We start from the raw sequence: 19915 nt of genomic DNA on the forward strand, positions 1-19915 counted from the left end.
TGACTGCCTTGGATTGCTGTTTAGGTAACACAGAGCAGACTAGGGAGTTGGCTTGTATTATGTTGTTAGGGAAGAGTAGGTGAATTTTCCTCTCTAATTCTTGAAGCAAAGGAAAATGAGATGGAGGAACGGAAGTGGATGAGAGGTATTCCAGACTGCTCACAGTTCTCAGTGGACATCTACAGATGCTTTCTTTTGCATCCAGGCTACGATGTCTTCATGAAGCCAGATGCATGAATGCGTTTTTCCCCCTATGACAGCAACCAGTCTCCTTTACGTTAAGTGAAAAAGAGCGTTGCTGTCAATTCGAGCCAAAGCGATTGCAAAATTGAGCCCAGATGTGAGGTAAAGCTACAGCAAGCATTGGAAAATCACATGGACTGCTGTTGAGAACAGCAGGTAGGTTTGGCAGCTGCTGGAGCTTGGCTTGAGGCCTTTTGCCTGCTTGCCAGTTATCATAAGGCCAGAGGACCAAGGGGGTGGGTGGGTGGGGGGAATAGTATGGCAAGCGTGCTGTGCTAGAGCTCACTTCTGACACTCAGTGGTAGCCCTTGCTCTGTTGGGTTGCCATTGTGCTATATGGGTGGAGCTTGGCATCAAAAGTTGGTACCACTGCCCAGGAATCATGTCTTCAATGTAACCCCACCTCCCTTCCCAGGTTGCCACCCATTTTGTACGCCAAACTCAACCGCATTGCACTGTGCAGTGAAACTTACGTGCCGTGTGTTGTATCGTGCCTGTGTTTAGAGTGGCAGTGCACCAGAGTAACTCAACACGGGCATGCGTGTTTGGCAAAACCGTTTTCTTTCATAACCTGTCAGTTTTTATTCAGAAGTGGCCGTTACTGTTTGGAAGCTTCTGCAAATCCATTTCATGTTGTTTCTAATTGCGCCTGGAAAAACATTTACTCTTTCAAAACTGAAAGAGGACCAGTCCCTGGCTTAAAATTAAAAAAAACAAAAACAAAACCAACCTTTCGCCGGAAGAAAGGGACCCTCAGAAGCTGAGCGCTTATTGCTTTTCTTTTGTTTGGCTTTTTATAATCTGGGAGTGGACTCGATTGGAACTTCTGGCTGTTCTTGTATTTGGAGAGGAAGACGAAAATTACTCGAGCGGCACATCAGGGATCCAGGAACCTCATGGTGTGGTGCTGTGTTGTGGCACAGGTGGCTACCTGGGACTTCCTGGAACCCTCTTCAGTTGCAAAACAGAATAAGGATCTGCAGGCATCAGTCCCAGGGTAGAAGTCTGATCTTCTGCGCCTACATATTCAGAACACCAGTACCTTTTGCCTGCTGAGCTTTGGGGTCAAGTAAAGACCCCAGCCAAGGCTTAACGAAGGTGTATTTCTCAAGCAGCCAGAACAGTCCTTGCTTGGGAATTTCAAGGCATAGTCTAGCTGGTATCTGCTGTCACTTTTCCAGTTTGAGCTGCCACGGGGAGTCTGTGTCCCTGACAGGCTTCAAGAAAAGCTTAATGGGCCACAGCGCCATGCCAGGAGAAGTCTACTGCGCAGTGAAGAACTGCCAGAGAGCCCAGTGCGGCTCAGCTGAGACTTTGTTTTTCTATGTTTCTTGTATTGTGAATATTGTGCCCACTGATGACAATAAAGGTGAACTGAACTGAACTGAACTGAGACTTTTTCTGCCCTGTTTAGTTTGACTTTGCTGTTTGGAGCAACATTACTTATGTCTTTATTTATTTTACTCCTTTGCTACCCTGCCTTTCTCTCCAGTGGAGACTCAAGGCAATTTATATCATTCTCTTCTCCTCCGTTTTATCCTCATAACAACCCTGTGAGGTAGGCTAGGCTGAGTCTGTGTCCCTGAGCCAAGGTCAACCAGCAAGCTTCCATGGATTCGAACCTGGGTCTCCCAAGATTCTAGTCTGACCTTCTAAATGCAAGACCACACTATCTGGCCTTCAGTGGAGAACTGCCCTGGTCTTCAGTGGAGAACGTGTCTTCATTGCACTTGGTGCAGCTTTGTCTCTGTGGCCTGGTCCGCTTCACTTGTTGTTCCTCACCAGCTGGCTCTGGAAATCCTATGCTTCTTGTCCAGTAGCTCACAATTTGCAGGCAATTAGCAAGCAACAATCCAAGCCAGGGGCTGAGTAGGCAGGTGGGGAAGAACACCTGGTTTTCAGAACTCCACACCGTGTCTTTTTACTTCTTATTTTTGGTATGCTACTGCTGTGGAGTTCCTTATCCTATATTCTTGGTTGTGTATGTGTTGCTCAGGTGAAGATTTGGAATATATAACACAATTTCAGCTTTGGGGATCAAAGCAATCAAATTTTTAGCCCTTTTGACCAGAAGGGAATGCTTAACAAAATCTCTGTAGGCATAAAAGGACACAGTAAGAGTTGGGTGGGGCTTCAGTGCAAATTGTGGTGCGAATTGTGGATGCATATGATAACTTGAATTATTTCTACAGAAATCCAGCTTTTGGGGGGATCTCAATTTGAGTTATGTGAGCACGTTTTTTTGACAAGCCAGCATCCAAAAGTCACCCCCCCCAATCAGTAAGTGGGCTGGCCATTAATATATTTTGTTTCAGGTCAACCCCCCCCTCCCAAAAATGTGAGAGGACCTTCTTTCTTTATATTGATGGACTGTTTCTCAGGGTTGGATCCAGAAACTGGAGGAGAATCTGCAGATTAAATAGGCTGGAGTCTGAGTGAGAGCGTGACGATGAGCTCGAAGAGTATGTAAGAAAAAGGTTAACATCTTATAGACATATAACAGAATATTAAAACTACGTAATATTTCTTCTCTCCATCTCCCCACTTACTTATATTAAAATACATTATGTTCAGCATTTTAAAAAAAACCTTATTTTTCAGCCACATAGTCAAAAAAACTTTCAATTTTTCCTGAAATTCTGAAATTATCCTATTATGCCTATAAGAGGTTAATTTAGCCATTGACACATAAACATACAATTTATTCATCCATTCAGTCACGTCTGGGCAAAGTTCAGCCTAGAGATGGGCACGATCTGGGAAAAATCCGAACGGTGTGGTTCACATTTGTGGCGTTTCACCAACTTTCTCTGGTTTACGAACCGGTTCATTTGGTTTGTAAAAACATCACTTCTGGGGAGCAGAAGGTCTGCAGAAAGCCCCTCCCCCTGTTGCCTAGGAAACTGATTGGTGCCAGGCTGTCTGCAGCGACGAACCAAAAAACAAACCAAACGAACTGGCCTAAAGTTGTGGCGGTTGGTCAGAAATGGGCTCTGATGAACCGCCAGTTCATGAACCACGAACTGGCCCAGTTCTTGACGAACTTTGATTTGTATTTCAGTTCATGCCCATGTCTAGTTCAGCCTTCCATTTTGTTGCATATACTACTTTCGCTGCTGTAACCATATATTTAAGAAGTTCATTGTGTTCTTTTGTAATATTACTTGGCAAAATATTTAATAATGTATTTTGAGAGTGGATCTATTTCTGTCATGGTGCCTTTATGGACGTGGTGAGAACTCTGTAAAGATGTGTAAAATGTGAGTGTGTTGCCTATGGAAGCCCATAGCATGATAAGCCTGCTTGAATCTAAAGTGCCATAACTCAGCTGTCTTTCAGTTTTAGGTGAGTAGCTCTGTTGGTCTGCAGTAGAACAGCAGGTCTTGAGTCTAGTGGCATCTTAGAGACCAACGGTGTAAACTTCTGAGAGTCAGAGCTCTGAAGAAGGGAGCTCTGACTCATGAAAGCTTACAATCTGAATATCTTGTTGGTCTCTAAGGTGCCGCTGGACTCAACTCCTGCTCCTCCGCTGATTCTGATTTTCTTTTTAGCTGATCTTCCTTTTTTTCCAAGGGTGTAATCAGTTATAAATCTATTACATTTCCACAAGTAAGCATATTGCCGAAACCATTGAATTCCTTTCTCTGTCAGTAAAAAATAAATGGAACCCTCATGGATCTGTTTGTGCTTTGCGGGCTCAGATAAAGGGTCACATCCCCTATCAGCCCAGCCCAGCCCATCACAGTTGGTAGGAACTGACTGTTCTGCAGTGCTCATCTGACTTCATCTCCTCATTGGCTGTGCATAGGGATTCTCTTTCCTGGGTGAAGGTTCGCGTCTCCTTGCATGTTCTCTATTCTTCTGTCACATCCAAGTGACAGCAGGTAACCAAGAAATGTGGTGGCTACTGAGAAAACGGGGCTGGAAGCTCCAGGAAACCGTCAAGCATATTATGATGAAAAGTCTGATGGAAGCTGTCCTCCAAGAACAGCACCCGGCAAGAAATCCACCATTGATGCCATTGCAGTAGTGTTATTATGGGGAGGGGGGAGTTCTTTTTCCAAAATTCACTTTTTTTAGATGTAGCCATTGATTCTTCTTACTCTCTTTTATCTCTTTTAAAAGAGGAATTTCTTTCTCATTTCTCTTTGATTTCAGTGCATCCCTTTGTAACTTCAACCCTTTCAGTTGTTTTGCGTTGCACACCACAGGCTGGTGCTCTAGCAGGAATTTGGGAAGACGTTGCCTACCTCTGAGCATCCCCAGAGTGAAACTGAGAAACGTTGCAGAACTTCCCTCCTTGACCCTGCGCTCTTCAAATTTCCCTCTGATCAAAACAGAACTGATTAGAAACTAATTCCTAAGAAGAGGAGAAGAAAAGGATTGTTGTGTTTCAGGGAGAAACTGAGTAAAGAGGAATGAAAGAGAATTTCTCTTAACAACACTGCATTGCGGTGTATAGTTTGTGCGGATGGAGGCAAGGGCTTTGCATTCTTCTCCACTCTCCTTGAATCAAAAATGAGACAGAGCTATAACTAGCTGGTTAGAACGGGACTCTTTGGGAAATAAGTGGGCTGGGATTCTGTTCCCTTGATGTTAATTCAGAGAAAATACTCGCCCCAAGTGATCTAGAAACACAGCGTTGAGTCTTCTTGCCAAAGACAGCGAAGGCTGGCCTGCTGCTTTCTTGTGATGGATGAACTTCTGCTTGTAGTACCCCTTGGTGGAAGCAGCAGCCATCCCGCCGGACTGGTTTTTATATTTGGCATTCTGGCCTCTGAATGGGCCTGTTCATGCTCCATACTCCAAACCAGCCATGTAAATAAACAGATCGGCATATGTAATGTTTATTTTATTTGGTATAATTGTGCTAACTTGGTACACTTTATTCTGAGCCAGGTATTTCAGTAAATTGTGGCATTCTTCTTGGCATCAGGCTGGGGTTGGGTAACTGGTTGGGGTGTGTGTGTGTGTCCTCTCTCTCTTCTAGGTGTGGGACTGAAGGCTCTCAGGCCTGCTTTCTCCCTCCCTCCCTCCCTAGTGTCTTCTTGCTCTCCTGCTGAGTTGAGGCTTTTCCAGGAATAAGCCGTTCTGCTAGCAAAGCACATTCCACCGCCTCGGCTCTTTTTGGCAGGAGCATTTTGCCTGCTGTTAAACCAGAGTCGACAACTCACTTCCAAGGGCTGGAGTTTAAAGGAGTCCAAAGTAGCTATTAGAGATGCTCTGTGAAGCTCCTTTGTCCTGTAGTCGGTTGTGCCTTGGCCAATAGGAAGGTCTCAGTCTTTGGGGAACTCTCTGGCCGGACAAACTGGCATGGGAAACTAATGCCGAAGAATGTGAATTAATGGACTACTGTCCCTTTTGCAGGGGTCCCGGTGAAATGTACGCCGTGTCTCCCATTCAATTACTGGCCTGCTTATCGTCAGTGACGGGACTGTATCGGGCACCTTGGGGCCATCTTCCCAGTCAGGCACGAGGCTGATTTTGAGTCAGGGCTCATATGGGAGATCATGGATGTTCACGGTGTTACTGGGGTGCAGTGAGGAGAACATCAGAGGGCTTTTTGCAACTGCCGTGTAATTGGCGCTGTCTAGTCACAATACTTAACACTATTTTAATTACTACGTACAGAGCCAGAGAACAATTTGCTAATATATCTCACGGGCACCATATGTTCTTTCTATCCTAATAGCAATTTCGGTTTTGGTGGAAGGATTTGGTAAGCTTTTGCTCACCTGGTCGCTTGGGAGAAGGAGGGATTGCCTCTGGACAGCCAGGCTTTAGCCCAAGGGTCCTCCCCCCCCCGCCTTTCAGGCAACAAATGACTAATCTAGGGCATATCTTTGCAGGCAGGTTGGTAAAAATGTGGGTGGGAGAGCAGCTAACAGTGATGAACTTGTGTTGCCTGCAGTATCCCAGCCTAACAATTAACCCGTTCCCCTACCTGGCAGCACTGCGTTCAAGTGACCCGGGTTGATGGCGATGTAGACACGGCTACAGGGCTTGTGGATTGATTCCCTCAAAATGGCAAATCTGACGGTCATGTGAAACTTAACTTTGTCTGTTGAGGCCGTCATTTTCTTAGGAGAAACGGATATGCCTTTGCTTATTTTGTTGCCTGTGTATTGCAGACAGGAGTCTTAAATGTGAGCCGTCCATGCATTTGGCAACCCTCCCTGGTGCTCAATCTTGGCATTGACTCAGTGCCAGGACTCGGCTCTGATGCATGGAAGGAATACTAAAGAGCCTTTGAACATGGAAAAGGCTTTTCCTTTGCTCTTGAGTGAGAAATATTGGCAGTTGGCCCGTCACATCTGGGACAGGCAGGGCTTCTGGGCAGGCTACAGCCTACTTACTTTAGAAGTTAAGGCTGAGCTCCAGTGCTTATTTACTTGGGAGGAAGTCCCACTGAACATGTTGGGTTCTTGACTGTGCCTAGGATACACACGCGTGTTTTTTTGTGTGTGAAAGAAACTGACATGACATCTGACGTTTGTGCTTTGGTACCCTGAACCGCGGTGACTGTGGAAGTTATTTTCATTTACTTTCTCCCCAGGGGAGACTCTTGAGTGGCTTACGTAGTTTGTTCCTCCACACACCAACCTTGGCTTGGCTGAGAGTGTGACTGGCCCAAGGTCACCCAGGGAACTTCCACGGTGAAGTGGGGGAGCTCTCCCCGATCCTAGCTTGACACTCTCCCTGCATCACATGACAGCAAAGTGTTCATCGCAATGGCATTAAAAATCCCTGCAGTTCTTGCGTTGTGGAGGCTGACCTTAGGCAACCCTGGACTAGAATCCTTGGTAGCCGCTGGCTATAAAGATTTTTCTGTTCACTTCCTGCAGCCATGCCGACTCTGAGTCTCAGTATAGCCCACCCAACTTGTTATGCTTCTGCACCTTTGCGTGCAGCCATGAAGACTAAAAACATCAAGCAGAGGCAGAGATTGGTATGCGGGCTTCTTCACCTGGTGCCTTTTTGGCCTTGTGAATGCAGCCTGCATGCCATCAAAAACAGTGTGTCGCTGGCTTCACATCAAGAAAACCTCCCAGAAAGCATTAAGTGGTGCTGTGGTACTGTACGTGCATGAGGAATATTGGGCATAAGTAAAGAAGTAAGGACACGCAGAGAGCGCTGCTGGGTCATACCAGTAGTCCATCTAATCCAGCACCCCGACTCACATAGTGGCCAGTCCGTGGGTGACTAGCCCTGTGCTTCCAAGGTATTTCCCACCCACCCCTCCCCTCCCCTGCAGCTCAGTGCTGCATAGATTATCCACCCCAGTAATGAGTAGTGTGTTACCTCCCTACTTCAGAAGTAACCCCCCCCCCACACACACACACTTCTTCCTGCATCTCATTAAGATGTAGTTATTTGATTGTTTGGAACAAAGGATCTAAATGAAGAAACGAAGGCATTGTAAAATGCTCCATTCAGATTAAAAGATTCAGGTTAAATGCCTTTGAGCCTCCAGGGCCCTCCAAGGTTTACGCTGTTTTTCATATATTGCAAGGTGAGTGCGTGGACAGAAATCCTTCTTTGCTTTCTGGAATGTTTGGCTTACATTTTCCCATTGCTGTTTAAAGTTTGACAGGTTGCAAAATCCTGTCTGCAGAGGATTTCTACAATTGGAGGGAAGAGGCCCTGGTTTACTCTGGGGTTTTGTCTCAGATTTCTAATCCTCCTTCTGTGACTTTTTATTAGATTTTGTAGCCAGTCAGTTCCTTGTTTCCTAATCCATCTTTTTTAAAAAAATTGTTAATTGCCTGCTTTCCTCACTTAGACTCAGGGCAGATTACGCAGTGTAAGTCAGTGCAGTCAGTAGGATGAGACATCTGATCGTATAATGGGATTAGAGTCACAGCAATCTGCAACAAAGCATAGAGTATTAGATGTGATAAATTAAATGCAGAAAACAGTATTACATAAGTATAAAAGCAGTACAGTAAGAGTACGGTATAGGATGCCAGAATGTGCCCCAGGGGAGCTAAATGTGAAAGAGGCTGGTGTGTGCCAAGTGACCATGTTTAATTCCAATCATTTTAATGTTTCCCAGACTGTAGAACAACTCTATGCATGGTAAAATCTCTAGTTCTCTTTTTACAGAGCTAAGGACCATTCTGGGTTTTTTTTGGGGGGGGGAGAGAAAATGGGTCTGTGGCCCCTCCAGCTTTGCCCAAGCTGGCTCAGAACTAAATCAATAAAACAAAATCAAACAATGCATTGGAGATGTAGGTTCGGCTAGTGACCAGATCAAGGTTCATGGCAAAGCACAGATCTGAGACCAGGTTTCCTTGTCATTACTCTCACTGGTGTACTACGCATCTGATCGGAGCAGTCATTAGATAGGTATGCATTCTTTGGTATAGGAACATATATACAACCTGGGCCAGTACCTAACAGAGAGCCAGCATGTTGTAGTGGTTGGAGAATTGGACTCTAGGACTGGTTTGAATTCCCACTCTTTCATGAAAATCTCCCTGAGTGTGCAGGTTGTTTGTTTGCTTTGTTTATTCCACACACACATGCACACACACACCCATAATGGACCCAGGGTAGCTTACATTGTTCTCCTCCTTTGTCCTCACAACAACCCTCCAAGGTAGGTTAGGCTGAGAGTGGGTGAGCGGCTTGGAGTGACCCAGCAGGCGTCTAGTTCGGATTGGGGAATCAAACTTGGGGATCACAAATCCTAATTCAGCCCCATGGCTGCTGCACCCGCAAAACCCCTCAGCACTTGATCAAGTGAATATATCCTGTATACTGTAGATTTTAACACTCCTGGCATGATCACAGACATACAGAGTCTTGGTTCATATTGTACGTGAAAGGCATAGGGTTTCTTAATCTGTAAAAGGGATCTTTGGCGCACAGATGCTTCTCTGAAAAAGGCTGAGGCCTCTCTTAACAGTAGCTCAGTATCTGAGCCTCGTGGGCTAGTCCCTCTCCCCATAGGCGTTGACCCAAATGCTTGCTCTTCTCTATTGCCCGGTTCCATCTGGTGAAGAGACATCAAAGCTCATCTCATTCAAGCAGTAGCATATGGCTTTCCAGAAGAGAGGAGAGCTTGATATACCAGCTGCTACCTCCCTCACATAATAGCATAATTGCTTTCATTCACATAGCACAACCTCTCCATAAATTGGAGGGGGGGGGCGTTTGAATATCCAGCAGTATCAGACAAGACCAACACCGTCCTGGGATGAGTTAAACTCTTAAATAAAGAAGAGGGCTGGAAATTGTTCCTCTTAACCTTTGGAAAGCACTTTGTCAAACAACGTAGGAGCTCCTGGCCTGCCGTATTCTCTCTCCGCCTTCCATGTAGATGTAAAGTATTTGTATTTTCTGTTCAAGGGCACCCGAGGTCACTTGAGCAAGGGCTTAAGCTGGAACCTGAAGGGCAGTAGGCAGACGCTGTCAGCCAAACAAAGGCAGGAGGCCAGTCTCCTTGTATTTACACCCTGCCTGGCCAATCCTATGCTGTCTGTGGGCCCCACACCCAAATACCTTCTGTTCCTAAAAACTTTGTATGTATTCAACACTTCATGAGTTTCATCAGTTTAATTCCTCCATTCTGTTGTCCGCATACCTTCTCTTCTTGCCCTCTGCTTTTTGAACATGTCTGCCACTGTTGTCTGGGTTGGTTTGCTTTTTTTTAATTCCATAATTACATTGGACATACGTGGCATTTTGTATTTGGGAACGCTGAGAATCTCAGCAGTTACTGAACAGAGGGAGAGAAACACAAGCAAGATTCTAGCCCTTAAGGCTGTGACGCATTGCATATGTTGGTTATTATAATTTATACAGGTTGCAGAAGCCAGTTCTTTGTGGTAAAAACTGTTTTTTCCCCCAAGAGCAGAGAAAGCACAGCTTGGATTCCTGTTTTCCAGATGTCATTGTAACATGGCATTGTTTGGGTGGGGAACTTTGTATCTCCATATTCTGGCAACGAACCGCAGAAAGTAAATCCATTTCTCCATCTGAACCATTAAATCTAGAACAGAATTATCATGTGTTCAGTGATATAATTATTCTAAAGTGAACAATTTCTCTTTGGGGGGGGGGAAATCTTGATTCTCCACCTACTTTTTCAGTTTTAAAGGAGTCTTGTTCCTTTTTCTTGTTATGTAGTTCATCCGGGCAGCCTGGCCATGTCTATGCATCTCTGTCAACTTAACTTTACCGGACTGTCTTGAAAATACAGGACGCTTCTCCTCTCCTCAAACTTTCTTTGTAAACTGTAAATACAGACCAGGCCTTGGCGAGATTGTGGGGTTGAGCTGTCGTCCCTTGCGCAGATGCAAGCTGACAAATCCACAGCTTGGTTTGAGAATAAGATGCAGCAAATTAGAAAACTGTCTGCAGATGGAGTTGGTTTGATTCCACATTTGTCGGGCTTTGAGGTTGCAGACCGGGGGGGGGGGATAGGGGATGAAGGATCTTGTGTTGAGTTCTGGGGGGGGGGGTAGAAATCTGTCAAATGGACGTGACTTGGAAGCTGCCACATACTGTCATCTCTCTTTAAAAGAAACATTCCAGGAAAGCTGAAGTTTATAAATCTGGCTTGAAACTTGTTGAACTATTGTGGGTCCTCTCGAATCCAGTTGCGGAGCCGTTTTACCAGCATTCTGAGAAGGATGAGATTTTTGTTCTGCAAAGGTTGGAGAAGTCCCGACGTTCCTTTGTTGGGAGCCGTGCTGGTTAAAGTCCGCATGGAACTAGGGCTGAGTTCGGTGTGAGGGCATGCCGGGCTCTCACAGTTGTGGGAATGAAGCTTTCCGTTGGAAGAATTTTGGACTTCTTCATTCAGCCCAAGTCTGTCTGGCCTGTCACTCCCCCTGATGTTTTGCCCCTCCTCAAAGAGCTCAAGAAGCTTCCCCACAAAAGCTCCATAATCCAGTTGCACGAAAACTGATGTGCTTCTCCCTCTTCCATGCCCTCACTCGGTCTTGTTTTTTCAACTTTAGGTCCTGCTCTTATGTGGGGCTTGCAGTGGTTTCCCATTCAAGGGATTGAGCAGGCTCCCGTCTGCATAGCTTTGGCAATTCTGCAGCATCAAGCATGCCCTGACCCCCCAGGACCCCCCTCTCCCTGTCTCAAGAAATAGCCTTGGAGATCTTTGGGGGGAGGGATAAGGTGGCCGCAAGCCTGCTTCTTACATTTTTGCCCTGAAACAAGGCTCATAGCTCTGTTAGCGTTTCCTTGTGGGTTGGCCTGACATATCCTGTCTTTTTTTCTTTTTGCAGGGTTGTGAAGGAAGAAATTTCAGATGACAATGCCAAGCTTCCGTGTTTCAATGGCCGGGTGGTATCCTGGGTAAGCAGACCATCTTGACTGGTTCTGATTCTGTTTTCATGTGAGCAGCTGTGAAATCTAGTCCCTTGCTTCCTGGTAACACAATTTCCAGTGAAATGTCTGCATCGATAAGCCCAGGTTAGCTGGGACCATGCATGTACTGATGTGTGCTGTCCCTCTTATATCTGAATGTCATAACAAGACAGCTCTTACTCCTGTGCTTGAAGAGGCAACCTGTACAGCTCCCCAAGCTCCATGCATCCCTCTGGAATTACTGCGGCTTGTTGGTTCTGTAAATCTCTTGCTGTAGTACCTGGCTAATACTGGGAAAACACAAGAGATGTTGAACCCTTGGTGAGCCACAAGGCATAGCTAGTGGGCTGTGTCAGCTTGGTGGTACAGCCTGCCCAGGCCTGATCTAAGGAGTGGCGATAGGATGTTAGTTTGACTTGGGAAATTTCCATCAAACTGTTCTGTAAGCGCTTGTGGAAGTGACCGTGGCTCAGTGGTAGAGCATCTGCATGGCATGCAGAAGATCTTAAACATCTCCAAAATAGAAAAGAGTCCAGTAGCACCTTTAAGACTAACCAACTTTACTGTAGCATAAGCTTTCAAGAATCACAGTTCTCTTTGTCAGATGCCTCTGACGAAGAGAGCTGTGGTTCTCGAAAGCTTATGCTACAGTAAAGTTGGTTAGTTTTAAAGGTGCTACTGGACTCTTTTCTATTTTGCTACTACAGACCAACACGGCTAACTCCTCTGGATCTATAAACATCTCCAGCATCTCTAACTAAAAGGATCCAGGTGCTGGGTGCTGAGAAGGACCTACCTAAGACCTGGGGGAGCTGCTGCCAGTCCAAATAGACAATACTGACTTTGATGGGCAGATGGTCTGATTCAGTATCAGGCAGTTCCCTGTGTACACCCTTCTTTTTGAGGGCAATCACTGCTCGTGTATGATGCAGTTAAATTCTTCAGAGAATTGATTTTCAGATTTATCGTGTAAATGAAGAAAGGGTTGTCGCCAAGAGCGCTAGCTTGCTGATGGTTCAGAAAGGTCTTGTGATGAGGGAGCCTAAACCATTTGGGGCTGTTCTGGGCCTGGACTCGATAGTATATCTACTGAACCTGAACTGAGCTACAGCTAAGCCTGTTTAAATCTTCATGGCAAGGTTCCTACAGGGTCAATTCCACATCTGTAACATGGGAATAATAGATCAAGATGGGTAGCTGTGTTAGTCTGTCTTTAGCAGCAGAAAAAAGCAAGAGTCCAGTAGCACCTATAAAACTAATAAAAATGTGTGGTAGGGTATGAGCTTTCGTGAGTCACAGCTCACGAAAGCTCATACCCTACCACAAAAATTGTCAGTTTTATAGGTGCTATGGGAATAATAGTAATCTGTGTCAGAACTCTCAAGATCGGGTGGAAATTACTCTGCACGTAACATCGTGTGTGCGTATGTGCATGCACACACATAACAGTTCACTGACGTGAGGCAGGTTGCATTGTGCTTTCCAGTGGGCTTTGCTAGTAAAAAGAAATTTCTGGATAATTGCTATGATACTGCAAATACAGCTTTGTGTAGCATATGATTGAAGTCCAGTAGCACCTTAAAGAACAACTAGATTTCCAAGATAGGAGCTTTCAAGAGTCAGAGCTCCCTTTGTCAGATACGAGGAGTGGAAAAAGAAAGAGGTCCTTGTCAGGTACGAGGAGTGGAAAAAGAAAGAGGTCCTTGTAATTCAAGCAGTGGGTGGGAAGGGTATTGTAAATTACACCATCAGGAAGCTAGATATAATACATATTGTAGCATATGGAGCTCTGAGAGCTTGGCATCCAACCAGCCCTTGTGGTGCAAATTAAAAAAAAAAAACACGGAATGTGATGGATTCTGTAGATCAATCCATTGATCTAGCAACAGCAGTTTCCTCCTTGTGCCTGGCATGACTGGAGTGGATCCATCGGATCCAACCCACTTAAAAATATAGCTGCACTGCTCTCCACTTGGGCATAGAAGCTCTGTCTGCCTCCTGATGCTTTCCTCAGCTTGGTCCTGTTTCCCTTCCCTTGTTCCACACAGTTCCATCCCTAAAGATTCCTCCCATCTACACATTTACCAGTTAGAATGAAGGATTTGGATACATTCAGATTTCTTAACCGGCATAGGGGTTTTTTTCCCGGATGGAGAATACTGAGGTTTCTAGGCCACAGCCTTTTTGTTTTGTAAAATACAGAATCCTGGAAGGCCCTGTCCTAGCAGGACAGCTGGATTCCTGGGGCGAGGAACGGCCCCTTCCCTTTGTGCATCAGGCCCGTGGCCTCCCGCTCTGATTACCCCCTGCGACTTTGCTGAGTCACGTGTTCTTCTGGGACCAGACAGTGAGGAGCTATTTTGGGACGCTGACACTGGTGGGGGTGAGGTTGGCAGGGCAGAGTTACATCAGAGTCTGACCAGACAGCTCAAGGTGCTTGGGATTAACAGGACCGTTACTCATTGTGTGTGGAGGGGAATCCTGGAGCGGGCAGATTCTCCAGGAGCGGGGGAGGTCGGCCAGTTGCTCTTGGGAGAATTAATCCTTCTTCCCTCCTCACCCCTACAAATTTGGGTTCGTCTCTGTTAAGGACCTTGCACTCAGAAGCCTTTCTCTCTTACTCCATAGTTTATGACAGTGGCTTGCTGATGGTCTTCACCGAGTGTACGTACGTGTGTGCGCGTGTGTGTGTGTGTGCGCAGCTGTGGTTCAGGGGCAGCGCATTTGCATGGCAGGCAGAAGGTCCCGGGTTCAATCCTCGGCTTCTTCAGCTAAAAAGATCTTTTAGTAGGAGATGTGAAAGGCCCCATCCTGGGACCCTGGAGAGCCAGTCTGAGTAGACAGTATTGACCTCGATGGAACAACGGTTTGTTTCAGCATAAGGCCGCTTGATGCATTCGCGTGTTAGTGGTGATTCACTGCCTTCGGAAGTTCCCCTTGCAGGGGGGAGAGTGATGGCAGCAGCAGCAGCAATGAGAGGGAAGCAGCGTAGACACACTTGCTCCCAGGGAGCCATGCCTCTAGGGTTGACTCTTCCCCCTTCCCTGCTTGCCCCCATTGAGTTTGGTGCTTTTGGATTTAAATGGCGGTGGTGATTGTTTTTCTTTTTTAAAAAATTAAGTGGCATAAAGCTAATTTCATAGAAGATCTGGCCTCCCTGAGGAGGAAAACCTGTGCTTGGGCTGTATCGCTTCAGATGGAGGAGTGGGCTCATATGATTCCATTCTGCTCTGTATATAAATTGCAATCAAATAGAAGAAATAGATAACAGACAAAGGTTAGACAAAGGTTAGACATAGATGACAGAGAGGTGTTAGGCTGACCTGTTCTTTGACATGCTAATGGTCTGTGTACAGGGTTTTTGTATGTATTTTTTCCCATGCAATGCCCCCAGTGGTAAGACTGGATGTTCCATGAGATCATCTAATACAGCTGCTTCAAGCACTAGGGTTTTTTGGGGGGGGCACCTGCTGCAACCCCCCTATGTTGCCCCACTGCCACCACTGTCTGGAAACCAAAGCAGGTAATTTTCCTCACCTCCCCCCCCCCCTTTCCCCTCTTTAACACAGTCAGCTGCTTGTGCCCTGTAGGCCTTTCTCATGCATTCGTTCGATTCTTTTCTTCTTGCAAGAGTTTGCCACTGTGGTAATTGGCAGGGTTGCCGAGACAGACAGAGCAGTGACCCAGCTCTCGCGCAAGAACTACGGGGCACGTGTGGCTTGCCTGTTTTAAGAAAAGAGGGCACAGAGGATGACTGGGCAGAGGCAGTTATTTTTGAGGGGGGGGGGAGAGGTGGTGGTGAGTGGCCTCCAGTAGCAAAACGTTTGAGTGGGCACTGCCTGCCCGCCCGCCCTCTGAAGTGACTCAGTCAAGGCTTGTGTTTACCATCTCGTTGAAAACCTGGCTTCTCCCCACATCTGCTCTTGTTTAAAATAAGCTGAGGAATAGGTTACGCTTCCCTCTCTGCTGCTGCACGTGAAGCTGCCTTATACTCAATCAGACCGTCAGTCCACCCAGGCCCGGACTGCCTACTCCAACTGGCATTGGCTCTCCAGGGTCTCGGGTTGAGGTTTTTCACATTGCCTTTGAACAGGAAATGCCAGGGATTGAACCCGGGACCTTCTGCGTGCCGAGCAGATGCTCTGCCACTGAGCCACCAACTGCTGTTACAAGTTGGATCTCGGCCCCCACGGCTTCCAGGAAGGCCCTTGTTTATTGTGGTGTCTCTAAATTGATTTGAAGTAACGGGTTGCGTAAATGCGTTAACCTTCTGGATCTTTCCCCCTTCCCTGAGACTGTCTTTGCACATCCAAACTTGTTTTTCTCATCTTCTGTGTCCTCCCTCCTTCCAGCTGGTGTCTGCCGAGGGGTCGCATTCGGATGCTGGTTCAGTCTGTGCCGACAATCAGCCGGAGCTCCCCCCTTCCATTGAGCGTACTGGAGGCATCGGAGACTCAAGGCCTCCTTCTTTTCAGTAAGTTCCAGTGGGGATGTAAAGGAGGAGAAAGTGGAGCAGATTCCTTGCTGGAAGGTTCCCTTTCTTTTTCAAGCAAAGAGGAACTGGGTCTTTGGCCAGTGCAAGAGGCAGGGAGGTCACGTTTGTGGAGGAGCGTCCCAGCTCCTGACGTATGGCGGCGTGATTGGTTCAGCAGAGGAAAGTTAAAGCCGTTATTGGCAGCATTAAATGGCATTTTAGGGTCTGCAGGCCCAAGCCACCCCCTCCTCCTAGTAAGCTGCAACCTCTGAAAGGCCCATCGCTTAGCATTAGGGTACATGCTTTGCTAGAGCCATGGGGAAAGAAGGGATACGAATGGTTGAATAAATGAGTGTAAGTGATCATGGTATCCCCTGGTTTTTCTGCTTCAAGAGATCTCAGGGTTGAGAAAGATCTCTACCATAGAACTTAGGAGAGCTGATGCCGATCAGAGGAGACAATTCTGGGCTAGGTGGATCGGTGCCATTTGACATGCGTCCCTGCTTGTGTCCGCTTCCTCCTAAAACCTCAGAAGAAGGGAAGGAATTGGTGGTTGCCACAAGCGTTTGTCTGCTTCCGGGAAGAATTGTAGTATTGGGAAAGAATTGTAGAGTTGTGAGGTTGCTAAAGAAAGGCAGGCAGTCCCTCTGTATCCCCTTGGAGTCTTCTGGGGGCGGAGAATCAAAGTAACGGGTGGGCCTACGTAGGTGGGTGTAGGGCACTTGGCTGCATTAAGCGGTGTTTGTGGGTGCAGCTGGATCCCCCCATTTGGCAGCTATGGAGTTCTCAGATAACTGCTGGCTTCAGGCTCTGGCAGGTTCCAGTATGCAGAAATGAACATGTGATTCAGTCTTTTCTGGATTATGCCACTTCCTGTTGCAGTCAAATATGATCCCCGTCCTGCAGACTGAAGTGGTACAACCGAGAAAAGGTTTCATGGCATGCACCGTCTGCATGCTCGACCTAGGTAGCAAATCTCTTGGTCTTAAACCCTAGCTCTGGGGGGCAAACCTCAGGGGATTGTGGAGAGATTTGTGTCTGTGAGTGTATCGTTTGCTAACACAGACCTTCACTTCGCAGCCCCAACACTGGGGGGAGTCGGGAAAACCTGGATAATGAGACAGAGACGGACTCAGTGGTGTCGCTACAGAGGGAACGACCGCGCAGGAAAGATGGGCCTGAGCATGGTGAGTCTAGAGTTTACTGAAGCGGAAGCAGACCCCTTTCGTCTGAATAGGGAGATACATTTTTCTAAGGCCTGGGCTTTAGGCTGTGCTGGTGTCACGGGGACAGAGGTCAAAGGGTCTCCCTGCCTTGTGAAGTCCTTCTCAGTTGACCTCACTAGAACCTGAGAACCATTATCCTGGATGTACTGTTTGGCTACGTCAATATTTTTGTGAGTTTTATTCCTGCTAATTATAGTGGGGCTTTGAATGTGCATTTGCTGTGGTTTAAGATACAGGCCTCTGAGGTGAGAAAGAGGGGACTGGATGGGTGAGTAAAGCATGCTGTGGTTGAACGGCGGCTGTACCTGAGGGAGCTGCAAGTTTAAATAGTGTATCAGAGGGAAGGAGTTCAGTCATTCTGTGTGGAAGTCTGTGTGTGAGGGGAGAGAGTGTTACTCTTTGAAGGAAGTGCTGAGGGAAGAAGTCTGTGGGTTTTACTTTGTGCATGAAATCAGCCTGTGACAAGTGAGATTCTGGGAACTAGGAGAATCCCATGTTCTTAACAACAGCAACAACATTTGATTTATATACCGCCCTTCAGGGCAACTTAATGCCCACTCAGAGCAGTTTACAACGTGTGTTGTTATTCTCCTCACGACAATCACCCTGTGAGGTGGGTGGGGCTGAGAGAGCTCTGAGAGAGCTGTGACTGACCCAAGGTCTCCCAGCTGGCTTCAAGCAAAGGAGTGGGGAATCAAACCCAGTTCTCCAGATTAGAGTCCCACCACTCTTAACCACTACACCAAACTTTTAGGGATATTTTTAGCTTAAGTGGCAACTGTTGAGAACATTGGTCTTTGTGACTGAGTCTGTGTAGAAATATTTGGAGATGTGTACCTACTTTGAAACCGCTACACTTATGAACTACTCTGGAACCACTATGCATTTGTATTTGTAAGTAAACTCTAATTTTTGTTTAAGTAAGGTGTCTATGTTCCTAGTATAATGGAGCCCCTTTTTCCTCACAGCCACCCTCACGTGCTGACCGTTATGTCATTCTACTAGATATATAACTAAGCCTTCCTGTTCTTTGGGTTAAACTGAAGAGATTTAAGGCAAAATCCTTTGGTGGCAGCGGAACCATTTTGGAGCACTAAGAAAGTCAGGGAAGCAGCATAATACAGGCCATTTCAGAGCCTTATAGCAAGATGCCATTACAGGACTTACCTATCACAGGTCTCATCAAGGGGGCAGAATGCCTCACTGGATGTCACCAATAATCTGCTGTAGGAGCTAGTCCATCTCCCCCTCCAGCTTCTGTCCTTTCACAGGCATCCGTGTTGTCAAATGGGTTGGGTTGGGTGAGTCTCCCTTGAAACACCCATCTGAATAGTATCGTAGCAAGGTGGTATCTGTTATACTTTTAGTAAGCCTAAAAGTCCCCAGAAGGCTCATAGTTCCCCAAAACTAGGCTTATCTCTGGTCCTTAGCTGTTCTGTGACATAAGGTTGTTTGGTTGCGTGTGTGTGTTTTTCCATTAATGATTCTTTCTATATGACATTTCAACTGGGATTGAAATAATTACTATTTTACTGTTTCTGTGCTGCTTTGAGCCAGTTTGGTGTAGTGCATGGGACTCTAATCTGGAGAACCGGGTTTGATTCCCCACTCCTCCACTTGAAGCCAGCTGGGTGACCTTGAGTCAATCACAGATCTCTCAGAGCTCTCTCAGCCCCACCCACCTCACAGAGTGATAGTTGTGGGGATAATAATAACATACTTTGTAAACCGTTCTGAGTGGGTGTTAAGTTGACCTGAAAGGCAGTATATAAATCAAATGTTGTTGTTGTTGTTGTGGGATGAGAGAAACAAAACCTATCTGAGATCCGGTTCTAAGCAGGGTATGTGCATGACTTTTGGAAAGCGATTTCTTGTGGCGTTTGACTGTTGTTTCTCTTCCTTTACTCCAGCACCCAGGGTGAATGGGACTGCCAAGGGGGAACGACGACGAGAGCTTGGTGGCTACGAGAGCTCCTCCACTCTAATGAGCAGTGAACTGGAGACAACCAGTTTCTTTGACTCGGATGAGGATGATTCTACCAGCAGGTGAGGGAAAGCACATGGCCTGGGAGAATGTGATTTCTGCTATGGCTAGAGGATGGTGGAGGATCCCAAATAAGAAGCACTTGGGCTCCCTTTAATGTGTGTGAGAGTTATGGGCCATCGAGTTGCTTTCAGCTTATGGCGACCTCCAAAGCACCCTCTCATTAATAAATAGGGATTGCTCATATCTTGCAAATTGGAGGATGTGAATTTCTTTATGGAGTCTAGCCATCTCGATTTTGGGTCTTCCTCTTCTCCTACTGACTTCAACTTTTCCTAGTGCTATTGACTTATCCAGAGAGTCTTGTCTGCTCATGATGTGACCAAAGTATGATAGCCTCAGTTTTGTCATTTTAGTTTCTAGGGAGAATTCAGACTTGATTTAAACCCACTTGTTTGTCTTTTTGGCCATCCACGATATCCACAAAACTCTCCTCCAGCACCACATTTCAAATGAATCAATTCCTCCTTCTCCCTTTTTAAGCCCTGCCCATCTCAGCAATCCTGGCAAGTTCCTTCCCCCAAGTTTTCTTGGAAAAGTTGTGGAAGTGAACAGCCAAACTGGGTTTGTGATGGAGGATCTTTCTTCATGTATAAG

At 46.4% G+C, this 19915-nt stretch overlaps 1 protein-coding gene across 1 annotated transcript in view; it reads left to right on the plus strand.

The window, feature by feature from the left end:
• The window catches only part of DVL3 (dishevelled segment polarity protein 3), a 77507-nt gene that overhangs the window by 36258 nt on the left and 21334 nt on the right, over positions 1-19915 (plus strand). The window contains 4 exon segments of the mRNA XM_054982567.1: positions 11493-11562; positions 15927-16048; positions 17129-17235; positions 19185-19320. Coding sequence (XP_054838542.1) covers positions 11493-11562; positions 15927-16048; positions 17129-17235; positions 19185-19320 — 435 coding nt within the window.

This window comes from Eublepharis macularius, chromosome 6 (assembly GCF_028583425.1).
Source record: "Eublepharis macularius isolate TG4126 chromosome 6, MPM_Emac_v1.0, whole genome shotgun sequence".
Taxonomy (NCBI): Eukaryota; Metazoa; Chordata; class Lepidosauria; order Squamata; family Eublepharidae; genus Eublepharis; species Eublepharis macularius.